The sequence below is a fragment of the Gobio gobio genome (genome assembly GCF_949357685.1).
Source record: "Gobio gobio genome assembly, chromosome: 4".
NCBI classification, from domain to species: domain Eukaryota; kingdom Metazoa; phylum Chordata; class Actinopteri; order Cypriniformes; family Gobionidae; genus Gobio; species Gobio gobio.
This window is the reverse complement of record NC_137100.1, coordinates 17,744,329-17,769,329: the sequence shown is the minus strand read 5'-3', so window position 1 is coordinate 17,769,329 and position 25,001 is coordinate 17,744,329. Positions and strand designations below refer to the sequence as shown.

At 37.3% G+C, this 25,001-nt stretch overlaps 1 protein-coding gene across 3 annotated transcripts in view; it reads left to right on the top strand.

Moving 5' to 3' along the window:
• Nucleotides 1–25,001, top strand: part of traf2b (Tnf receptor-associated factor 2b) — a 49,960-nt gene that overhangs the window by 5,526 nt on the left and 19,433 nt on the right. For 2 of the 3 annotated variants that reach the window (XM_079814534.1, XM_079814533.1), the window contains exons 2-5: nucleotides 8,459–8,679; nucleotides 20,017–20,095; nucleotides 20,234–20,332; nucleotides 24,281–24,442. In XM_079814534.1, coding sequence (XP_079670660.1) covers nucleotides 8,459–8,679; nucleotides 20,017–20,095; nucleotides 20,234–20,332; nucleotides 24,281–24,442 — 561 coding nt within the window. Of the gene's footprint in view, nucleotides 1–8,458; nucleotides 8,879–20,016; nucleotides 20,096–20,233; nucleotides 20,333–24,280; nucleotides 24,443–25,001 lie in introns of all 3 variants that reach the window. The other variant, XM_079814535.1, reaches the window with a different exon arrangement.

Genomic DNA, 25,001 nt, shown 5'->3' with positions numbered 1-25,001 from the left:
CGATCGACCCAAATTACAGACGGTTTCGCCGGCGCATTTCCTAGATATAGCCGGTTAAAGTTTCAACTGGTCTCGTTCGAAGGAATGCATCTAAGGAAGGCCCGCAAATAACAGTGACGAAATCTAATGCACCATCCGGGGCACGAATCAGACGCCCCTGGAGGAAAAAGCCTCCATAAAAACGGACAAAGTCTGAATGACGGTCTGCAAAATCGCAAGAAAAGCTTGTCCTTTACTGAAAATTGCTGAAAATCATCCAATATCCTTTTTATGTTTTCGAATAAATATATCAAAATATCCATAAAAACAAAATTTTATAAAATACTTCTCAGATAATTTTTTAGAATAAAGTTGCATTAAAATTGTATTGTATTTAACATAAAGGCCTGTACACACCGGGACGAATATCGCGCGCGCTTATCGCCAGCGTTTTTTTATTTGACGTTTTTCGGCGCGTCTTGAGTGTTCACACCCAAGCGATTTCCACTGGTGATGCGCTGAGTGAACGTGCACATTCGGTAGATGCGCTCCCGGTACACAAGGTGGTGCTGCGGCACTTTATGCTTCTGACACTCGCTTGTCACGCAGAAGAATAAGAGCGACAGGATTTACGTGCTTGCCAAAACCATAGACATATTATGTCTATTAGGGTTGTGCCGATGGACGATATCATCATGATTAAAATTTGGCTGGGTGGTTAATTACACATTTATCTGTGGTGTGAGGAACTCAGAACACATGTTTAGTTTTGACTTTACAGGGACTTTAAAGGGGACCTATTATGCAAAATTCAGTTTTACATGGTTTTTGAACGTAATTAAAGGGGTCATGAATTGAGAAATCAACTTTCCCATGAGCTTTTGATTTATGAAAGGTAGGGGTGCACCGATCCGACTTTTTCAGTCCCGATACCGATACCGATGCCTGGGCTTTGTGTATCTGTCGATACCCGATACCGATCCGATATATTGTTGAATTAATAATAAACTGTATATCTTCCACCTTATACCTTCCTTGAAGAGACTAAAGGCACCAGACTTTACTAACTAAACATAACTAAGACAAAATAACAGATGTATGTAAAGTGTTGAATTCTTATTTATTTAAAAAACAATTGTGCATTCAAATCTAAAATAGAATGTAATCAAACTTCTTTAAATAAATAAAATGTAGCAGTGGAAACAAAAAAACAGTGTATTGGTCAAACATACAATAGTAATCTGACAGTTACCAAACATTTTTTACACTACAGATAATTGTTTTGGTATATAATCATATCAATATTAAAAAGTAGTATTCCAAATTAACAAATAGTCTTAATTTTCTGCCATATGCAATTTAATAAAAATGATCAGCTAGCTAATAACAACTTTGTTCTGGTTTCACCTCACTCCTGTCTAAATGATTGTAGGCTAGGCCTATTTATTTTACTACACATTGTCAACAGAAATAAGCTGAAATACTGTTGATAATTAAAAATAATTCTTACTACCCACTCTTGCTTAATTGTGTAAGCACTTGTGTTCTCATTTCAGTTGCGTTCTGAGTAAATTAATAAACTGATTCATGAGTTCAGTGTTGGACAGATCAGTTGTTCTAATCTAACCAGTCGTTAAAATGATTCGTTTCAAAGGAGTCATTAGGTCGCGAATCGGACATTAGCAGACGCGTTGTGTGCGAATCCCGTCTGTTAGAACATCGCGAAAGATGTCAACACACAGAAAACACTTCATAACTGAATATGTTTTGTCTCCCGTTTATTGAAAGTATGCTTTATGTCAGCTGGTCAGAGAAGAGTCAACATTTTTTGAGCGCAATGCACACCCAGCGGTAATTCAAGGACAAAATTGTCCGAATGTGTTACGTGCAACATGGTTTCGGTCTTCCGACCTTTAGATTTGGAATTGGATTAATATGTGAAATATGAGAGAGCTAACGCTGATTATTTTGAAGACCCAGAGAGCGCGCGCGGGGGAGGAGCTCTCTGGTCGGTCTCTCTGTCACTCAGTCACAAGCGCAGCATCTATTCCACATACAATAACTCGTCAAATTAGGCTTTGGCGGCCATCAAAAAATGTTCAATGCAGGAAAGACCCTGACTTTGCAGTAATACCACCTCCCCTCGAAACATTTAAGTTACTTTGCAGACATTGCAAACAGCCGACGAACTAGTTGGCGTGGCAAGCGTGAAATATCTCCTCCACACCGACTCTCTGGCTCGCTCCATGTTGCTTCTAGCATGCGACACACGTGAAGCTGACGAATGACGTAGGTTCTGCTGCGACGGAAAAAAAACACCTGGATCGGCTTGTGGATCTGTTCATTTTTCCGATCCCCGATCCAGCTATTTTGTCAGTATCGCGGCCGATATCCGATCCTAATATCGGATCGGTGCACCCCTAATGAAAGGTCTTGGTAATATAAGAATATCCTGTAAGTTTCAGAGCTGAAAACTTCCTTGTTAGTCAAAGAAAAGATTTTATTGACACCAGGCCCAGCAAACGAGAGATCTCAGAATGTGTCTAGATGTGACATCAGAGTGTGGTGAAACCTTAACAGAGGAAAAAGAACACCTGATTCTGTAGCCCCGTTCACCGACTCGTGCCTGACATGTTATAGATAAATAACATGGGCCTACATAGAGCTAAACCAGATCGAACTTCCAAGCAATAAACAATAAGCTTCATTTGAATTCAAATATTTTGAATGCATGGATGAACTTTATTTTTAACAAATTTTATCCAATCATCATCATCAAGTCTTCAATGCAACACGCCCATAAAAACCGAGCATTCTACAAGAGGGGCTCAAAACCAGGGTAGAAAATAGCCTATTACTTATTCATTATGATGTTTTTTAATCTAAAAACCATGCAAATGTCATAAGTTGACCTCAGACAACAGTGTAATTTTTTTTTTAAAAAGCCAGTTCATGACCCCTTTAATAAATGTGTGTTGGCAGTGTGTGTACACAACCGCCCTATCAGGGCCGGCCCGTGGCATAGGCGGAATAGGCAAATGCTAGGGGCGCCACTCATCCATAGGGGCGCCAAAATGTATTACTGATACTATTTTATATATTAATTTGAAATATGACCAAATAAAGCGCAAAAAACCGCCTCTTCCCGGTCCGCCTCATCAATCTCCCCCGCCGAGCTACTTGAAGTGCGCCAGAAATATAACGCGCGATCAGTTTAACTTATGGAATTTGTTGTGTCGCGTCGCCTCTCGCCGCATCTAATGTAGACAGGATTGCTTTCATATTTTAGGGTGCTTGCCGCTCGCTACAGGTGTAGACACGGTGAAAGTTGCCTGATTATTTATGACGGATTGCCGAATTGTAGTGTCATAAAAAACAGAAGCCCTCTGATGCAGGCAAGATAAGGGAAACACTGCAAAAATGCTTTTCTTATGTAGTATTTTTGTCTTGTTTCTAGTCTAAATATCTAAAAATTCTTAAACCAAGATGCATTTACTAAATATGTAAAATAATATTTTTTCTTAAGTGAGTTTATGCTTAAAACAAGCTAAATTATCTGCCAATGGGGTGAGAAAAATAATCTTGTTTCTGATTAAAATCTTATTTCTGTCCCAAACAGAAATAAGATAATTCTTCTCACCCCATTTGGCAGATAATTGTGCTAGTTTTAAGTTAAAACTCACTTCATTTTGATTTTTTCCCCCAGAAAACAAGGAAAAAATTATCTGTCATTTTACTAGTAAATACATCTTGATTTAAGAATTTTTTGATGTTTGGACTGGACACAAGAAAAAAAATACTAAATAAGAAGAGCATTTTTTTGCAGTGTAAAGACAGAGGTAAAGTGGTGTAATGAATGAACAGTTTATTTAAATGCATAGTAGTAAAATACTAATGTACGCTAATTAATTCCAGTTTTACCTTAAACTATATGCAAGCAGCTGTTCTGGGTTCTCCAGTGGCCACAGATAGTGTATTTTGTCAAAAAAAAAATTCATATCTGATTTTTAAACGCATGTAATATCACTTTTTTAATAGCCTAATGTTTTTATTCTACAGTTGTGCAGTTTTAAGGGGACATATGGACATTTTAAAAAGTATTTGCCGAAATTAGTAATGATATTTATATACAGGTTTATTTAAAATAGCAACATTTTATGTAAATTTCACATGAAATATCTAAATGTCTCAGTTTAATTCATGGTGAAAACTAGGGATGAAACGATTACCGGTTTCACGATAAACCACGATAAAATGTAGTGACGGTTAGTAATATCGTATAAAATTTTATTATCATTAAAACCGCGTGTGATTATCACGGTTGTGAAAACTCGCGGTAAATCTTGTCCAGTCAGTCTGGCGCAGCGCACGGCTGTTTTCTGAATGAGAATAAATGGCAGATGGCAGTGGCAGCACTCTGGAGATTGTTCTGCCTTCTAAAAGGACCAAATCTGAGGTGTGGTCATATTTTGGCTTTTACAAAAGTCCTGAGGGAAACTTAATCTAAGATGGTCACCCTGTCTGCAGAACATGCCAGAAGAAAGTCGCTGTAATAGAGGGAAACACTTCAAAACTACGAACGCAAGGCAAGTGGACTTTGACCTCAGTACCAAACCTACGTCTGGCAAATAATAACGTGAAGCGAACGAACAAATTCAGACAAGACTAGGGTGACATTTAAGGGATAATAATCAGGGCTTGACATTAACAACCGCCATTTGCGAGTGTAACGTTATTTCGGCTGCACACTAGTCACTCTGGCTGTTGAACTTATAATAGTCTTCTCAAAAGTCATCTGTTATAATCGCGTTGCGCATTATAAGCACTTACACGTGTTTCTATTTAGTTTATGAATGCAATGTCTCAAAATCAGAGGCGTTCAGATTATCCGGAATTTTGTTCAGAGCGCGCGCGCCGCGCTCACTCGCTGAAATCTGCACTCAAAGCAGAGATAAACGAGCGATGTACGCAAGAGATTCACTCATACAGTGGTTGACTGTTTTTGTTCTATTTCAGCAGCGAAAATGGTTTAAAAACACAGCAGAACCACAGAGCATCTGATATGACTGGCATAACGCAGGCGAATTTAGGGACCGTCTGTAAAGTTACATACAACATTGGTAACGTTATACACGTTTCAAACTTCAATAGCATTTGAAGAGAATGACAGTCATAAAAAGACTGTAAAGTGTTCATCTAGGTGTCAGGTATGATGCACACATTTTGATATTTAATAAAATAAACTGTCAAATCATATGGAAATATGGATATGCATTATTTCACTAGGATACTGTTTGGGCTCTAACACAAAATATGCTAGATTTAAATGTGTCTGATAGAACACTGATGAGAATATTGCTTGGGAATATATTTACAGTGATAATATTAGAGATTATATTTACGACAAATTATTATTATTTATGTGTTATGCGTTGCCATTGATGACGGCCATTACGGAAGGAAATCCCACAGAATCTAGCTTAAAAAAGTGCTTAGAGCTGCTTTAGTTATTTGTTGTTTGTTGAATTTCAAATATAAAACTTGTTGAAATGTTTTAAGTGTGTGCATCTGTTCTTTTTGAACACTTTCATCTCGTTTGAACAAAACCGTGATAATATTGATAACCGTGATAATTTGGGTCACTATGATAACCGTGATAATTTGGGTCACTATAATCGTGATGTTAAATTTCCATACCGTTTCATCCCTAGTGAAAACATGAATGTGCATATTAGTGGAAGTTTGCTGCCATCTACTGGAAAACAAACACTTTTGCTAGTTCTCAATAGTTTGTGCATGAATGCTAGATGCAATTACTTGTTATTTGTGTTTAGGCTGTAATGTGGCGTAGGTGCTATTTTTGTATAGTTTAACTATCATCAGCCTTTTAAAAAAATTTAATAATAATAATATCATGAACATAATGACGGGGTAGAATGGACTGGACATCATATAAAACAACAACAATAAAAATTAAAAAACATCAATGCATTAAAAAAATAAAACAGTACCAGTGTTTCCGCAACTTAGACTGAAAACATGTAGTGCTAAACCTTGATACAAGGGGCACCAAGTAAAATCTTGCCTAGGGCAGCAAATTGGTCAGGGCCGGCCCTGCGCCCTATAATGGTAAAAATCCACCCATTCCTTTTTTTAAATCTCCATAAATCATGAACAGTGTCTCAGAATAAGCCTTTTGCAGTTTCTAAGCAATGTGACAGCACATTACACAGGGCCTGCCCAGTGCCCACGACTGTTGAAAGACAATTTGCATAGACCTCGCCCTGAGTGAGCTTTACACACAGTCTGCCATGTTTATCTCCTCTCCAGAGCATTTAACAGCAGTAATCAAATAAGAAATGTATTCTTATTAAAGCTACTAAAGTTCTGAAAATCAAGAGCAGTGTCAGTGAGTGATTTTCTGTTTGATTCATATTAACAGCATTTAAATCAGTAGGTACTGTATATGGATCCAAGTGAAATGCTTTCACTCTAATACACAGATCTAATATACACTTGCAATTTCATAACTTGCTGTTTACGTTCGTTCACACAGACATAACCGACTGTGATTATGTGAACTTTGTGTGTTGACATAAACTTGTGTGTATTTGACAGTTTAAGCGCAATAATATGTGTGAATTTCGTTTAATACTCATACATGTGACACCCAGCTTTCTGTGCGCATGCTTTGGATGTGTGTGCTCAGAAAAATATATAGCTAAATTAGTATATATACAGTCTAAATCAGAAGTTTAGACCGATATGGCTTTAAAATGCATGCAGATAATAAACTTTCATGATGATGAAGAACTGTAGTGTCATGTGAGCATGACTGCAATAGAGATGATAATCAAAACCAAACAGATTTAAAAAAATATATATATATAATTATTGAAGACTACAGTACAAAATACAGTAGTACAAAACAATGTGTGGCATTAATTGGCGGCAGGGGATACGAAAATGATATCATTATATATTAAACATGACTTTTGTGTTTTTTAACAATTTCAGCGAAGACATAAAAGAGTCAAATTCCACTAAATTGTATCAGAAACCTTTGCAAATAAGGACTTATTCAATGCACTGGATTTATGACCATAAATATTACAAGTTGTAAATACAGTGTTGTCTAATTTCACAGTCAGAATGATCTGTTTTCCATTATCACACATAACAGAGTTAAGAACGTCTCCTTTAAATCTGTTCATCAAAATCATAACTCCTGCTGAATGTGACGTGCCATGACTGTAATGTCAGCATCAGTCCGTTTAAAGAACAGAAAAAAAGCCGTTCACTTCGTATTTTCTAGGATGCCCCTGACATTCAAAGATTCTATGCTTAAAGAATTAAACTTAACTAATTGAAGCTGAAATTAACTAAATCTGAAAACTCAGAAATGCAGCAAGCAGTAAACATTCCGTGAAAATCCCGACCTGTAAAAAAAAGTTTGAAAATGCCTCTTGTGGTTAGTGTCAATCATTTTCCCCTCAATGTACGCATATGGACCACGAAAAACGTTTGATCTTTTAACTTCCTCTCGTGCCTTCTTCACCTTCGGCCACACTTTCTCTCTTGCTGCTTTGTCTTCAGGCGACAGCAAGATGCGAAGCGCTCGTCCCGGTAACGGCGCATAAAAAACCCCCCAGATATTTTATTTTTTGGCAGAGTAATCGAGGCATGAGCTGTACAGGATCCACCCTCTTCTTGAAAGCGGGTGCGGGGAGCAGCAGCTCATTTGTGTTTAAAGATACATGCATGAAAACGGCATGCTTTTCCTTCCACTCAAAATGGGCATTTACAACATGGTATAATAAATGATCTGTGGGGTATTTTGAGCTGAAACTTCACCGACACATTCTGGGGACACCTGAGACTTATATTACATCTTGTAAAAAGGGGCATAATAGGTCCCCTTTAATACACCTTCTTTGGTCTTACTGTACACAGTTAATCAGTTCACATTATTATAAAGTACTTTGTCTTTGTAATCAAAATTATTTAATAAATAATAATTTTCTCCTACTCCAAAATGGGATTAATTTTTGTCCAGTGGGACATCAGCAATGCCAGAAATAATTAATAGTCGATTAATAATGCCGACTTGCTAATATTTTCTAGTAGTTAATGCAGTTATTTAACAGCAGTTAATGTAATAAATGGTTGTAATAAATGTCTATTGGTAATGATAGCAAACAGCAGTAGATCCGAAAAAGAAAAAGTTGGGACTGGAGGTGAATCAGGAGTAGCACTCCTCCATCAACTGTAAATTCCCATTTTTGTCTGACTCCATTATAGTCCAAACCTACATTTTTTTGTTACTGTTGAATACCCACTTTAACTCATTATATGACATCTTTCACTAAATATGTCATGTAATTAAGTAAAAATGAAATTACATTTACAAACTCATTTTACTTCAGTTTAAACAAATTTGTTCTGTTGTTTTGATAAGTTGTCCTCTATGTTTCTACAGATGATCAGCACTGCTGGCACTGTGGGTAAATGGAAGGCAATGGCACGTCCATCTTTACCATCCTCTTTGGACTCCACATTGCCTGGGATATCTCGAGAAGTGTTGTCGGTGTCCATGGAACCAAAATATCAATGCCAGCAATGCAAAGAGATTCTTAGGAAACCGTTCCAAGCACAGTGTGGACATCGCTTCTGTGTGTTCTGTTTCAAACAACTCACCAGGTACCCAGGGAAATCCTCTGCCTCATGCTCTGCATTAATTGCCACCCTCTCCATGGACATTCCCAATCTCTTTAATCTACCACTGCACTGTAGCTAGATGGAAAAATATCCCTCCTTTTGCTTGTTGATCCACTCTTGCCTCTTAACCCAAAGGGTTCTCCTTGCATCTGGATTTACTACCTCTGTGGATATGTCTTTGGTGAGCTTTACCTTGGTGTCAGTCATTTGGCTATAATTATTGTCAACGTTTAGTTGTTATCGTATTGGGACAAGTATTTATATGATCCAACTAGGGCTGTCACTTAACACTGTTTTGGTAATCGAGTAATTGGTAAAAGAAAAAAAGTCTTTACCAGTGAAATTAAATAAAACCAAAGTATATAATTTTTCCAAAATGTTAAATCAAATAATGTTTAGTGCAACGAAAAAAACTAAGATGCTACAGCAGGTGCTTTTTAAATCAACTTAAGTCAATGTAATTTTAAGGTAAAATAAAAATGATCATCCTATACAGAACTGATAGTATTTCATTTCAAAAGTGCATGCATGTTCTTCTTTACAAAATGAAGTATTTCGGCTTTGTCACAAGTTAGTCTGTTTCGTTCTCATCCGATCCAACACGTGAGAAGCTGAGCTGAACAAACGCTCACTATCTACGCTTGTGCAGGGCGCTGGGAGGTACATTCTTCATTCCCTTCAGCGTATCTCGTCTCTTCCCTCAGTTCTCCAGTTTCCGTTTGTAACACACAAGTGACATGTTCGCGAATGATTGCGATATAGGCGTATGTGCACGCGGGCGCACTTCCGGAAAAATCGGCAGAAAAATACAAAGAAAACCGGCCGGTTGCTGAACGTGCGCTAGAAGCAAAAAACGGCCAGTTCCGATTGTTGGCCGGTCAACCGGTGCATCCCTAATCGGATACTATATAAACATAATCAAGTTATGTACATTACGTCTTATAACAAATGCCTGCAGTGGGCTTGGTGATTGTTGTTATTACACTTTACAGCATGATCATATCCTTGTTTAATATTGAACCATCAACATTTAATTCAAATGTCTACTTAATATTTAATATTTTTCTTTATGACAGAAAAATGCTACAGCAACTGTAATTTCTTAATCAATAACATGTGGACATCAAAACAGAGCGAGGATTTAAACTTCTTTTGAAATCGCAATGAATAGCAATTCACATATTTAGACTCATATTGCTGTATTCTCCTGTGTGGGTGAAATTGCACACATTGAGTTCCCAGATGAACGTTGTAAATAGTAACCCAAACTCATAGCATATGCAGAGATTGAGTTTGTTAATTGAGCTGCTGAGACACGCTCCATGCATGTAAATGATAACAATGCAACACTTCGCTATGAAACACAATGCGCATCAGACTTTATATGTGTTCCCAAATACACATTATTAAAAACCAACAAACAGCACATGCAGAGTTTGTGAGGTACAGCATTTACTGTGAACGGAGCTGCTCTGAGACACTGGAAGAAACACGTAACATGCACACATGTAAATAATTAAAGCGTCACGTACATGGGTAAATTGGAATCAAGGATTTTTTTTTAAACCGAGCACTCGATTTTAATTGAGTAATCATGACAGCCCTATATACAACTAAAGCTGTGTTTATAATTACAACCATTGCAAAATAATACATTCAAAAGTGGTTGAATTAATTGTTCATGACTGTGAATTAAATTTGCTGTTTAAAAAGCACACCAAAAAAGCTATTTCTTTAGATTCTGGTAATATACCAGCGGAATAATACTTTTTTATAAATCTTGCTACTTAGCAAAAAATGTGAGAACATGAGTTCCCTTTCACACCCGTCCTCAGTCATTACCCCATGCATTCCCTGACCACCACACATTTGTCTTCCTCATCTAACACACCTGATTGAAAACATCTCTGACAGCCCATTAGTAGAGACTGAAAACCTTAATTGAGTGTTATTGATTAGGGACATATTCAGGACAGATATGAGAAGTACTGCAGGTAGGGCAAACCCAGTTTACGAAGCCGTTTTACTCATAGCATCTTACATAGGTCTGACATCAACTTGGATTGTCTGCCTCATCTACTCCACTTTAACTAGTGTGGCAGCTGACATACTGGAAATATTTCGTAAATTTGCTGACATCACTTTCCACTAGAAGAAACTGATGAAGCAACTTGTTACCAGATGCATGAGTGGGTGGAAACCGTGGTGTGCACATCAGTGCCTATTGGCCAGTGTTGGGCACGTTACTTTAAAAAAGTAATTAGTTATAGTTACTTCTTACAAATTGTAACTGAGTTAGTAACTGAGTTATATCATTATAAAAGTAATTAATTACCAGGGAAAGTAACTACTGTTACTTTTTTTTTTGTTCTTCAAATGTTCAAATATTCCAAATAACTTGGATGCTCCCAATATTTAATATGTTAAATGAATGAATTGGACACTAAATGGAGTAAATTATCATTATAAAACATTGTACATTAATGTACACTATTGTAATGTTGCTGTGGGACAATGTGAGAGACACCTATCAAATTCAATACATTATTGTAAATATTATCAGTAGACCTACTATAGTGTAAATATTATCAGAACTATACTACTCCTTAGTGGAGCTCACGTTATCACCTGGGTTTTTAGGCAATAATTTTGTGGCGGCATGTGATGTGATGTGCTTCATTAGATTAGAATTACTTGTATGAAGGTATTTTTGGTGCAAAACAACTGAACACGCGTGAGAGTGGAATTTTGGATCTGTAGAGCATATCCACACATGTGTATCAATAAATTTGAAGTCACAGAGAAAAAATATTTTAGGAGTTGTAAACTTGTAGATTTTTTTTCTCACCTACAAACACAACACAGCAGTTACACCTTCACACATTCTTCACTGCAGGTGCAGAAATCCTATTGTACGAATCACACATGAAGAAACTCATACGCTCACATTTTTGCTACAGTTGCTGCAATGAATATGGTGCAAAACGCATTCACACACCCGTATCAAAGTCACAGACAAATTTTGCACATCCGCAAATTAATATGTGAATCCATGCAATGAGAGTTGCTCACTTGTAGAATATTTGGTCACAAATGCATTTATTTTCTTGGATATTTTTCTAATACAATCACAAGTCCAATCGCTACAACTGCTTGAATCTGCTGCTACGAGTCTCAAACGCAGTTTTTTCGCCTTCAAATGGCAAGTTCTGCGCGCTCTCACTTTTGCACCATATACTACGTGAAATGTGGAGCTAAAGTAATTTGTGCATCTGTGAGGCAGCGGTTCAGAGAGCAGAGAATTTCGGCCAATCAGAAGAGCTCTTTTAAACCGGCGGCGCGCGACCGAGAACGAGAAAAATACATGAGAAATCTCTCCCTAGCAGGCGAAGTCAAGTAACGTTACCAATAAAGGTATGTTTTTTTCTCTCTCCTCATGCAAGCACTCACCGTTATACATTTGTTTAAGTAATTGTAATATGTGCACTGGTCGGCTAAGTTGGTGATCATTGTTTCTTAGTTGAGTTAGCCTTTCTGTTTCACGAAATGTAATCTACTGTTAATTTTGCCTTCCAATCGTCTCATAATTAAAGATACTCATATTAAACGATGTATTCCTTATATTCTCTTCAGCTTTACCTTCTAGAAAAATGACAGAACAGGGTGGGTCTTCACAGGTCAGTATCATATCAAGTAACTTATGCACCCATTGTAAGACTACCATGTGTACCATGTTTTTCTCTTCTTTTTTGGTTTGGTTTGTTTTTGGTGGATGATAACATTTATAGAAATACCATATAGGCTTTATAAAATGTTAATTCATCTGCTCTGTGACTCACTGCAGCTTCCAATTAGGCCTACTGGGCAAATTATATCCCTTTACTTTATTATGGTATTTCTATAAATGTTATCATCCACCAAAAAAGAAAAGAAAAACATGGTACACATGGTAGTCTTACAATGGGTGCATAAGTTACTTGATGTGATGCTGACCTGTGAATACCCACCCTGTTCTGTCATTTTTCTAGAAGGTAAAGCTGAAGGGAAAATAAGGAATACATTGTTTAATATGAGAGTATCTTTAATTATGAGACGATGGGGTAGCAAACTTAACAGTACAGATAGGCTAGTGTTAGCGTAACTTACATTTTGTGAAACAAGAAAGGCTAACCCAACTAAGAAACAATGATTACCATCTAAGTCGACCAGTGCACATATTAAAACTACTTAGACAAATGTATAACGGAGCCACTTAAATGTTTGCAGCAGCCGCCCCTCTGCCCCAATTTTACCTATTGTTCATAAATGACCAGCACAAATAGAAGTTATGCCGCCTTTTTGACTGAAGTGCCTGTTCTTTGGCCTGATGCCCTTTACTTTTTACATGCCTGTTCATATCTGTCACACCTTGATGGGCACATGAGCTCCCCTGTCTGCAGTAGTAGGAGCTGGTGGTGCCTATGGTGATGAATGGCCATGTGGTTGACCACTCACTTTTAAAAGTACACCTGTAGAGACAGAGCGTATTTAGGCCACGCCCACACCGGGGGGGAAAACAATCCAACGCTCTCCATTGACTTTGCATTGCGTGAGGCTGCCTCATTGTCATTTCGGACTTATAACAAAAAACAGAACAATGTCTAAAAGCTGATATGTGACAAGGTGTACAGCAAACAACCTAAAAAACACAGAAATAAGTTTTTATAAGCTGTCGACCCCCAAAAAACGAGCGTTTAAGAAGATAAAAGTGGATTCAGGCAATACGAAGTGAAGCTTCAGCAGGAAGAATGGGTAAATTTTGGGATCCTGACACTCAGTATGCCTCAAAATGTCTGTAAACATTTTGTCACTGTTAAGTCAAATGTCCGTTTTATATATTATATTTACTGTCGTTGATTACGTTCCCCTCTAGTCGTCGTAGTTCTCAGTGTAGTATGACCCGCGCGCTCTGTCTCAATGGCCTGAATCCACTTTTTTGTACTAAAACGCTAGTTTTTTGGGTCAACAGCTTATAAAAATGTCTGGGTTTTTGCTTCTGGGTTTTGTTTAGCTTGTTTGCTGTACACCTTGTCACATATCAGCTTTTATACATTGTTCAGTTTTTTGTTATAAGTCCGAAATGACAAAAAGGCTGCTTCACGCAATGCAAAGTCAATGGAGACGGTTTGATTGTTTTCCCCCCCGGTGGGCGTGGTCTTCAGATTATGACGCATGTCGCTCTGTCTCTATAGGTGGCTGATCCACTTAATGCTTTCTTCTTCCCTGTTTTGTCATTACCTCTTCCACTGTCTCCTCCTCTGATCTGACACTTTTTTTAAGGGACTGACCCTTTGGAGCCCAGAATGAAATAATACTCTTGCTTTTTCCCTGATATCTTTAATCAGACAAATGCAGTGATTAAATGTATGCATTACCAGGATATAAAACATTGACAAAACACTGAAACGTGGCAATCTGCTTTAAGTCTTAACACAACTGAAAAGAGTATTAGTTCATGAGAATTTGAAATAAAATAAAATACATCTCCAGTACTTTCCTTATTTTCTGGTAGCCAAAGCTAAGCTCTAGCTTCTGGTTTCAAAAGGAGTTGGAGAGTTTTTGACTACATCAATAATAATTGGGGGGTTGAAGTGTGAACCGTTTAGGGTTTATTTTTGCAAAATCCACATTCAAAGTAATTACAATTAATAAGTAACAAGTAATTAAAAACAATTACAGGTGAGACCACTGGTGTCTCCTCATTAGCATAATGGCAACGTTAAAATGTTTTATCTATAGCATTAGTTATGAAAAATAGCATCCTACACATAGAAACTATAGCCACCACAACATGCCACAGTTGTAATATAAATCTTAGTGAAAAACCTATTCCCTTAACTTATAATCTATTATACATGTATATAATCTATTATAAATTATAATTATAAATCTATTATAAAGTTAATCAACAGTTAACATAATAAATAGGCTAGAATGTGAAATCTACTAAAGGTGGTCATGAGTAGTTTATTAAAACGCTTATTTTATGTTGGTGCAGGAGGATGTTTTCTCAGACCAGTGCTGCGATAGGACAGGCTCACATCTTATCAGAGTGTTTATGGTTTTTATGGAGTTTATGGTTATTCGCACGCCATGCATGCACAATTAAATGAACCGGGCTTCAGTCATGTTGCGTAGATAATTGATCCGTTCCGTTCGTACGGGAACTTGGTGCTTATAAAAGCTCAGAACGCGGAAATATAATTAATATGATTCATGTTTCCATGTTAATGTAGTTGTTTGTAGGCTACTTGCTTGAATTGTATATTAATTGTACAATTGTGCATTAATTATACTAATATATATATATATCTCCATTAATTATAGGCTACTATATTTTACTATATAGAGGAACAAGTGGACATCACCTGCTAGGGAGAGATTGCTCATGTATTTTTCCCGTTCTCTGTCGCGCGCCGCCGGTTTAAAAGAGCTCTTCTGATTGGCCGAAATTCTCTGCTCTCTGAACCGCTGCCTCACAGATGCACAAATTACTTTTGCTCCACATTTCATGTAGTATATGGTGCAAAAGTGAGAGCGCGCAGAACTTGCCATTTGAAGGCGAAAAAACTGCGTTTGAGACTCGTAGCAGCAGATTCAAGCAGTTGTAGTGATTGGACTTGTGATTGTATTAGAAAAATATCCAAGAAAATAAATGCGTTTGTGACCAAATATTCTACAAGTGTGCAACTCTCATTGCATGGATTCACATATTAATTTGCGGATGTGCAAAATTTGTCTGTGACTTCACATTTTTGATACGGGTGTGTGAATGCGTTTTGCACCATATTCACTGCAGCAACTGTAGCAAAAATGTGAGCGTATGAGTTTCTTCATGTGTGATTCGTACAATAGGATTTCTGCACCTGCAGTGAAGAATGTGTGAAGGTGTAACTGCTGTGTTGTGTTTGTAGATGAGAAAAAAAATCTACAAGTTTACAACTCCTAAAATATTTTTCTCTGTGACTTCAAATGTATTGATACACATGTGTGGATATGCTCTACAGATACAAATTCCACTCTCACGCCTGTTCAGTTGTTTTGCACCAAAAATACCTTCATATACTTGCCACCGACATGGAGAGACTCTTTCTTCCTGGGCATAAGTTGCACGTTACATAAACATTCTTACCTTTCACCTAAACGAGGGAAAAGTAGCGCTTATACTTGCAGTTTGCGAAAGCTACCTTTGAGGTCGTTGGACTTGCCATCGCTCTGACTCCTCCTGGTTGTTGGTGTGTGTGACACTGCATATGTTGGGGTGTCATAGGTGTGTGTGTGTGTGTGTGTGAACTCAACCTATCAACCTCAACCTCAGTCTCCCACCCACCAATCATAATCAGTTATGTGTACCAAAAGTTATGTGTACCAAAACACGCATGGCATGCACACACGCCCGCACACACACACACACACACACACACACACACACACACACACACACACACACACACACACACACACACACACACACACACACACACACACACACACACACACACACACACACACACACCAACCAACCAGAGAAAAAAACATGTTGCAGGTCCGACTGACCGAGAGCCTGTTCGGATGAAAACCGCTTCAGTGAGCTCAATTATTTTAACTCCGCATTTTATTCTCAGTAACACTAATGGCGTTGTAACGGGAGAAACAGTAATTTGTTTGATTACTCGTTACTGAAAAAAATTATTCCGTTAGTAACGCCATTTATCTATAACGCCGTTATTCCCATCACTGCTAATGGCTGCAGCACGTCTGGTCTTCAATCAACTAAAGAGGACCCGCGTAAACCACTCCTGATCTGCCTTCCTGCGGCCAGAATTCAATAGATTGGAATGTGTTTTAATTACAAGTTTTCTGAATAAGGGGTGCGATGTCAGCATCATAATCTTTTTATTCGAGGAACTCCCAACAGTTTTATTTTCACACAGTTCAGCAACAACAAAGTGGGGAGAAGGGTGAGATCCCTTTGGTTACTCCTTCGACCACCCAAACCTGAGTCCAGCGTCTGGTGGGTGAAGGTTGGCAGTTCTACCAGAGAGGAGCAGAGAGGGTGAAGGTTTTGGAAAGCAACTTTGTGCCTTGTTGTGAAGGAACAAGGCACCGCTCATTCATAGCTGGCGGGAGGGAGCATAAACTTGTAGAAGTGAATTGAGGTTAGTAGGGCTGGACCAGAAAATTCTAATATTTGTTCGATGGGTTGGTATTCGATTTTCAAATTTGAGATTCGAATATTAGTTGTTTATTATCGCGCACACCTGGCATCCCCCTCAAAGCGGTTCTCATTCACGCTTACATATGTTTAAACTAGAAAATAGTGTAATTGAGACGTTGTGACAATTAAGAAATGTGACGGTGAGAGAATTTTCCCTCGACGTCATATTGCAGTGCTTGTGCACTTAGCAGCTGTGAACGAATGCAGCCGTGTGCAGTTTACTTTTGGTTTGCCAATTCGGGGTTGGGTTGCTTGAATTGTGGGTTCATTAGCCTATTATTCTTAATGAAAAACACAACAACAAAACGGTACAATGACAAACTCCCTTAAATAGGTGCTTTTACATTTTGCTTTAAAACCAAATCTTCCGCGATCATCTTGTCATTCAGCTCATTCTCGTGATGAATGAAATCTGACTCCTGCTGCAGTTTGTACTGTGCCTCTCGGTCGGCTCACGCGGCACGTTCCGTTTTTAATTGTAGTTAATCTGTTCTCTAACTGAACAAAATTATTTTTACTACCATAATATATCAAAACTGGGATGTAACAGACGTGTGTGTTTTGTATCACTAGTGCAGTGTACGTTCTCAGAGCATATAAGCCCTGCCCGCGTGAGGCACGGCCCTTCTCGAGATTCATGCTTTTATTAGAGAGAAGAATATGTTCAGCCCCTTCCCTCCGAAGCTTCAAATATTCGATGTTGATTAGCGGATCAGGAGGGGTTGACGTGGATCCTCTTTTTGTTAATTGAAGACCAGACGTGCTGTTGCCGTCTGACATATGCTCTGATGTGCACACTGTGGTTTCCACCCATAACACATGATCTCATGCGTCTGGTAACAACTTGCTTGGTCAGTTTCTTCTTTTGGAAAGTGATATCAGCAAATTTATGAAATATTCCAGTATGTCAGCTGCGCAGAAAATGAGATGCTTTTAAATAAGATGAGGTGCAGACAATGAGATGCTTTTAGATAACCCCAGAGGGACACTTTATCAACGAATTTGCAGTTAAAGGGATAGTTCACCCAAAAATGAAAATTACCCCATGATTTACTCACCCTCAAGCCATCCTAGGTGTATATGACATTCTTCTTTCAGACGAATACAATCGGAGTTATATTAAAATATCCTGGCTCTTCCATGCTTTATAATGGCAGTAAATGGCAGCCCCAAATTTTAAGCCCAAAAAAGTGCATCATCCCTTAAAAAAGTAATCCACACGGCTCCGGGGAGTTAATAAAGGCCTGTCGATGGGTTTGTGTAAGAAAAATATCCATATTTAAAACTTTATTAAGTAAAATATCTAGCCTCCGCCAGACCGCCTTCCGTATTCAACTTACGGAAAAAGCTAATTGGCGCGACATATGACGTCAGATGTAGTGTAAGTGTTTTGAACTGTGAGAGCCATTACACTTTCTTCATAAGTTGAAAACGGAAGGCGGTCTGGCGGAATTATTCTGTGACTTTCTGCAAGTTACATGATTACACCAGTTTGTTGTGACCGAGTGTCATTCCAAAGAGTTGTTCAACTGAAACAAGACACAACCGTTATTAAAATGTTTACATATCAACAAAGAAACTCAAGAAATAGCGAGGGGAAAACAGGAAAGACCTCCATGCTAAACTGAGTGTATAACATGCTCCCTTCCGTGCACTAGTACATAAGAAAGAGCCTATGAATCTGGAAATAAAGCAAAATAACATAAAAAAAAAAAAAAATTGTATTCAGCATTAATTAGATCTCAAACGGATTAATTCAAAGAAGTTATTACAAATTTGCCACAATATGGTTTTGAGAAACACTTGTGACTAGCTAGTTGATTTCTTCAAAGATGCATTGTACTTGGGTAGTTAGTTAAGCAGTCTGTGTGTTATATTGTTGTATGGAAATATACAGTATAGGATGTAGTGTTGTCAAGATACCAAAATCATGACTTGGATCTGACTAATATTTCTACTACTACTGAACTAATACAGCAACCTAAAAAAAACCTAAAACAACAGGGAAAGTAATTAAATTATAAATGACCAATGTTGAACTTTATAATTCATTATTTTATTTAATTAATAAAAAAACTGAAATCTCTCATTTTGACCAGTGTGTGCCTGCCCTGCTTTTTGAGCATTTTATCCCGTAAAAAAAAAAAAAATCACATATCACTGATAGACCTAATGCCCGGAGCCTATTGACACACATTCCAATTTTCTCCCAACTGTTTACATTCACTTAACCAATTGTGTTTATGTGAAAAGTCACCAAGACAGGCCTTTTTGACATAATTGTGTGTGTATTTGACCATTCAAGCACACTGAGTCCCGAAAGAGATCTGAATTCGAGATTGCGTGCTGTCTGAGAGGTGGCTTTCTGTGGACGCACTTTGGGTGTAGTGAGAGTACTTCGAGTTCTTTTTCAAGGCTTATTGCGCTTAATAACTTAATAACATCAAGAACGTACCACGCTTTATTTTCTCATTCATGCATGTTTCTTAATCGCTCTAACATGTCAATAACTTTACCAGTTTTGCTCTGGGCAGATATATAAAGTTTGTCAAGGCCAGTGTGCCTGCAAGGAGTGGAAGCGGAGCGCTGCACACACACTGCCCTGCTGTCGCATGTCAACGCAACTCAAGAAATATTGCTCTTATTAAAACGCTGTCATTCTAAAAAAGTACCAATACTAGTAAAAATGAGGGATCACACCGTTTTTAAAAGTAGGGTATTGTGATACCTTTCTAGTACCAGTATATCATGCAACACTTCTAAAAAGAGAAGATATGGGTAAACATTCTTGAATGCTTCTCAACATTTCTTGCAACACACTTTCCCTTCTTCACAAATACTTTACTTCTGTGTATTACTGCACACATGCTGTTTCACTTCAATTTTACCATTATCAAAGCACTTCTTCTTGTTTAAGAAATAGACTGAGGAATGAAAAGCCTGTATTAATTTCCCCCAAAATTTGGTGGTTTAAAGTCTGCTTATTGTTTGATTGCCTTTTTCCAATGCTCCCCTTTTAAGGCTTCACTGTTAAAACAAGTAAAATCTTTCCTCTTCATTAGCTCAGGGCCCATACCCTGCGAAGCCTGTCGTACTGAGGGTATATTTGAAGAGGCGATGTCTATGCTCAATATTACAGTGGTAAGCTATGTTTCTTAAATGTTTCTCTTGGAAATCTTTTTTTTTTTTTTTTTTACTTCCTGGTAACTCCTATTCTGTGTATAAAATTTTATTTTATATTCATTAATGAAAAATCCATGGTCTTTAACTTCCCTCTAGGCATTTCCTGATAATGCAGCACGAAGAGAAATTGATAGCTTGCCTGCCAAATGCCCAAATGATGGTTGTAGTTGGTCTGGTACACTGAAAGACTATGAGGTAAGAGCATAGTTCACCTAGCTTGTCATATAGAATGTTCTTCATTTCTAAATGCCAAATATTATGATAGGCTGCTAATCACAGTGACTTTGAACATACTTCAAGCCAAACCCAGCAGTTAAGCAAAGACAATAACTAGGCAATTAACCTAATAATAAATGTATTATGTCTGTCTGTTTAAAAAAAGAATAACGACTGCTCACAGAGTTGAAAGCATAGACTGTAAATAAAAAATATGGACGTAATGTCCGTGGCATCACCCATAGGATTCTGAAGAGCAGTTTTGAAGCGTAAAGTAGGGTAAAGTAGAGCTGGCCGTTGCCATCTTGGCAGGGCATCACTCCCGGACAGAGATGTATAAACTAGAGACACATACTTGAGTAAAAGTACAAGTTCCTTATCAAAAAAGTGACTTGAGTAGAAGTTGAAGTGCTCTTTAAGCACCACACTTAAGTAGAAGTACTAAAGTATTCAACATTTTTTGTACTTAAGTATTGCAAGTAGTTTATTTAAAAATTTACTACTCAAGTTCTGAAAGTAAAAGTACAAGTATTGTGTTATGTAGTTATTAAAGAAAGTAGTCAAAAGTTTGAACATCCATATTGTTTTTATTATTTCAAATGATTAAGCTAAAGGACAATCACAATGTTGGTAGGTAATTTTTCTACATATTGTCATATAAATAACCTGAAAATACTGTAGTTCATTAAGATTAAATCTTACTATAACCACTCTTACAAAAAAAAAAATGGGGTAAGCACACTTATATTCTCATTTCAAGAGGTGTTCTGAGTAAATGATTTGTTTGTAACACTTTACAATATGGTTTGATTTGTTAACATTACATTAGTTAATGTATTAGACTAATAACTAACATGAACTAACCATGATCAATACATTTGTTACTGTATTTATTAATCTTTGTTCATCTTAGTTAATAAAAATACAGCTGTTCATTGTTTGTATATGTTACTTCACAGTGCACATTAACTATGTAAACAAATAAAGAGCAATTTGAGCGCAAGACCCTCGTGTTGTTTTAAAGACAGTGAATGCGCGCTCGCGGGGCTCTCTCGCGCGCTCTCTCTCTCTCGCTTTCGCGCTCTGTCTCTCTCTCTCTCGCGCGCGCTCTCTCTCTCTCTCTCTCTCATGCGCGGTAATGTGGGTTTGGAATGGAATGATTCATAACATTTTTATAATTGTAACGAGTAACGATGCAGCACATAAAAAAAATATCGGAGTAAAAGTATTAAACTCATCGAAAATATGTACTGAAGTAAAAGTGGAAGTAGGAGAAAAAAATAATACTCTAGTAAAGTACAGATACTGCCTTTTAGTACTTAAGGACAGTAGTGAAGTAGTTCTACTTCGTTACTATACATCTCTGCTCCCGGATAACAGAAAATGGCAAAGAGGCGGGACGTGGGTGGAGCTGAGGTGACGTGATTACTAATAGACACCAGACAAACGGCAATCCACCTGTGACTCAAAGTGCCCACACCCTTAATTATGCAGAACTTTAAGGTTTTATATAATGTAAACAAAAAAAATTCACCCCCTCACAGTTGTCATGAAGGGCAAAATTAGATATATAGACCAAAACCACAATTTGTACCAGGCTGTAAGCATGTTTTTTTTCTGCTATTAAGTTGGGCCTTTTAACATGGGGCTCAGTGAGATTCTGCTCCCTTTTGGAACCGGTCTCTAGCGACCAGTCAATGAGTTGTAGTTTAAGTCACTTCCGTATTGGCTTCAAGAGAAAGGTTGCCGCTTGGTTGAAAGTCAGCAGGAAAGGTGGGGGTTGGGTGGAAAGTCCCAAAGCTAGCTGGAAAGTACCAGCTTTACCGAATGAAAAGCTAGTTGTTTTAAAAGCTCTTTATCTTGTACAGAGCAGTTTTTGTCTTTTTATAACCCTCACTGCCATTTTGTGTAATTATAATAGCAATAATTTAGTTTTTGTGTGTGTGTGTGTGTGTGTGTGTGTGTGTGTGTGTGTGTGTGTGTGTGTGTGTGTGTGTGTGTGTGTGTGTGTGTGTGTGTGTGTGTGTGTGTGTGTGTGTGTGTGTGTGTGTGTGTGTGTGTGTGTGTGTGTGTGTGTGTGTGTGTGTGTGTGTGTGTGTGTGTGTGTGTGTGTGTGTGTGTGTGTGCTTTATTTTCATTTCAAAAGGATTTTGTGGTAAAACCGTTTTACTGAATAGTTTAAGGCATTTAGAAAGTTGGTGGATATGCTAGTTTCATAATTGTATTTGATTGCATAAGATGAGATAAATAATTGGTTATTAATAGCCTGTGAACATAACAGATTTTGATTGCTAACCAAAACGCATGCCAAGTTTCCATTCGGAATTTGTCTTGTCTTATTTTTTAAAAACCTGAAACCAGTTTAACTTTGTCTTGGTTTTTTACTTCTATTTAGCTGGTAAAAGTATCATTATGACAGCATTCTTCTGTTCAGACTTATTTAGTGACTAAGTAACCTTAACCCTGACTAAAGCTGTTCTGAAGCAATAACCTGTGAGTCAGTGTTGATTCATATGTGTGGAGACGTGGTGACTAAAGAGATAAAGCAAGAAATTCCCCTAAAAGTTCTTGCAATTGTTATCCCTGGTAATTTGTTCCAGAATAAATTTGAGGATAGTTTTGGACAGTAGTCAACAGGAATTTGTTGTTAACAAAACCCATTGGTTTTAATCCATTGAATTGTATTGTTTTCTTTTGAATAATCTGCACAGATAAATTGTTCACAATAAGATCAGGAACATGCAATTAGAAAGTAAATGGGATAAAATTTTACTTTGTGAAAATGCAAAAAAATGTAAACTTCTATGTTAAATTCATTGTTCCTTATAGTCAATTGATCTATTCATACTGTGATCTTTGATCTGTGATGTTTCACCTAGAAATACATCACATTATGGAAGTAAAATATGTTATGAGCAGCATTTCTTTTGTTTGTGTATATAACAATACTTGCATGAAATGCAGCCTTTTTTGGTGTGGTAAAGTGTCTTACCGAACTAGCTTGATGTTTATTTTCTTTTTTTTGTGAGTAACAGATATAACTGCCATGAGATCTCCCACACCCTTTCTGCTGAACACTAGCATTATCGTATATAATAATGCATGAATAGGCAAGACGTTTGCGTGACCGTTTGCTGCTGTACAATTGTTTGACCTTTTGAATTAGACAACTGAGAATGGAAACTAGAAGTATAAAGAGGTAGTGAAGCACAAACTATAAAACTCTACATTGGTTCACTGTAATAATTGTAATGGCTTACATAAATGTTCAAGTAAAACAAAATAATAAAAAATAAAACAGCAAATATCTTATACAGATCAGATGTATTATTCAATAAAAAGTAAATCAGTAATGTCTCTCACATAGAAAAGCACTCAATATAACAAATCATGTTTTTAGAATTGTTCATTCATGTTGTTCCAAACCATTTCACTTTCTCCTGTGAAACACAAAAGAAGAAGTGTGTAAAAATGTCCTGGTCGCTCTTTTCCATGCAGTTATTTTGAGTGGGGAAAAAAAAAACAGTTAATGCAACTTGAATGCTATATTCAAAGTCTTCTGAAGCCATACATTAACTTTGCAACAGTTAACTTTTTTAAATTTTTTAATGAATAATCCATTTAAGCACATTTTTGAAACTGTAAATTAACAGGAATTATTTTGGGTAGTGCAGACACACTTGTTCTGTCTTGTTCTAATCACAAGGTCAGTATGTACTTTCAACCAGTAATGTCTCATGATCATTTACTAACTTGAAAACAGGAAATGCATATAAATATCATGGGAATAAATGGTACAAACAACAGCTATAAAAAGCTCATTGTGAAGACCATTTAAGCACTGACAGTCATACAGTAAGATAACTATGAGATCTTTCTATTCAACATTCCTGCTAGAAATTTACAGATAATTCTTTTCTTCACTAGGGTCAACACGAAGGTCGTTGTGACTTTGAACGTGTAAAATGTGAAGCATGCCAAGGAGTCATCTTGCTTAATGAGAAAGACCGCCACAATGAGCGGGAATGCGAGGCCAGAACCCTGAACTGCAAATACTGCAAAGTCACATTTAACTTTAAGGAAATTAAGGTAAGCTCCCTAGAAGTGGTCCGTCCTCAAGTTTAATGCTGATTGGTCTGTGGTTTGTTTACATTCTGTACTTTTAATGTTTGCAGTGTCAACAGACTAAATCTGTTGCAATAAAAAGTTTTTTTTTAACTATTCTACAAAAGCATTGCATAAAACATCAATGTTTCTGAATTCATGATGGAATTATCCTGTACTGGGTAGTTGAACCAAAATGTATCATTCTCTCTCATCATTTACTTTCACCTCTGCCAGAATATTCAAGCTTCTCTTTTCCATATTATAAAAGTGAATGCCAATTCCATTTTTAGAGAGAAAAGAACAACAATGTCAGTGAATAGCAACTTTCTTTATGTTCCTCACACAAAGTTATCATGCAAGTTATATGGACTACTTTTTATGGTACTTTTAATTTTTTTATTGGAGCTGTAAAGCCGCTGATCACTTTCATATATGAACATAGCTTAAAAATGATATGCATAGGTTGAGCAACATAGCAGAAAGGGCGTGTGAAATAGTTGTTGATATATCATCTTAACTGATTCTCACTCCTACACAACTC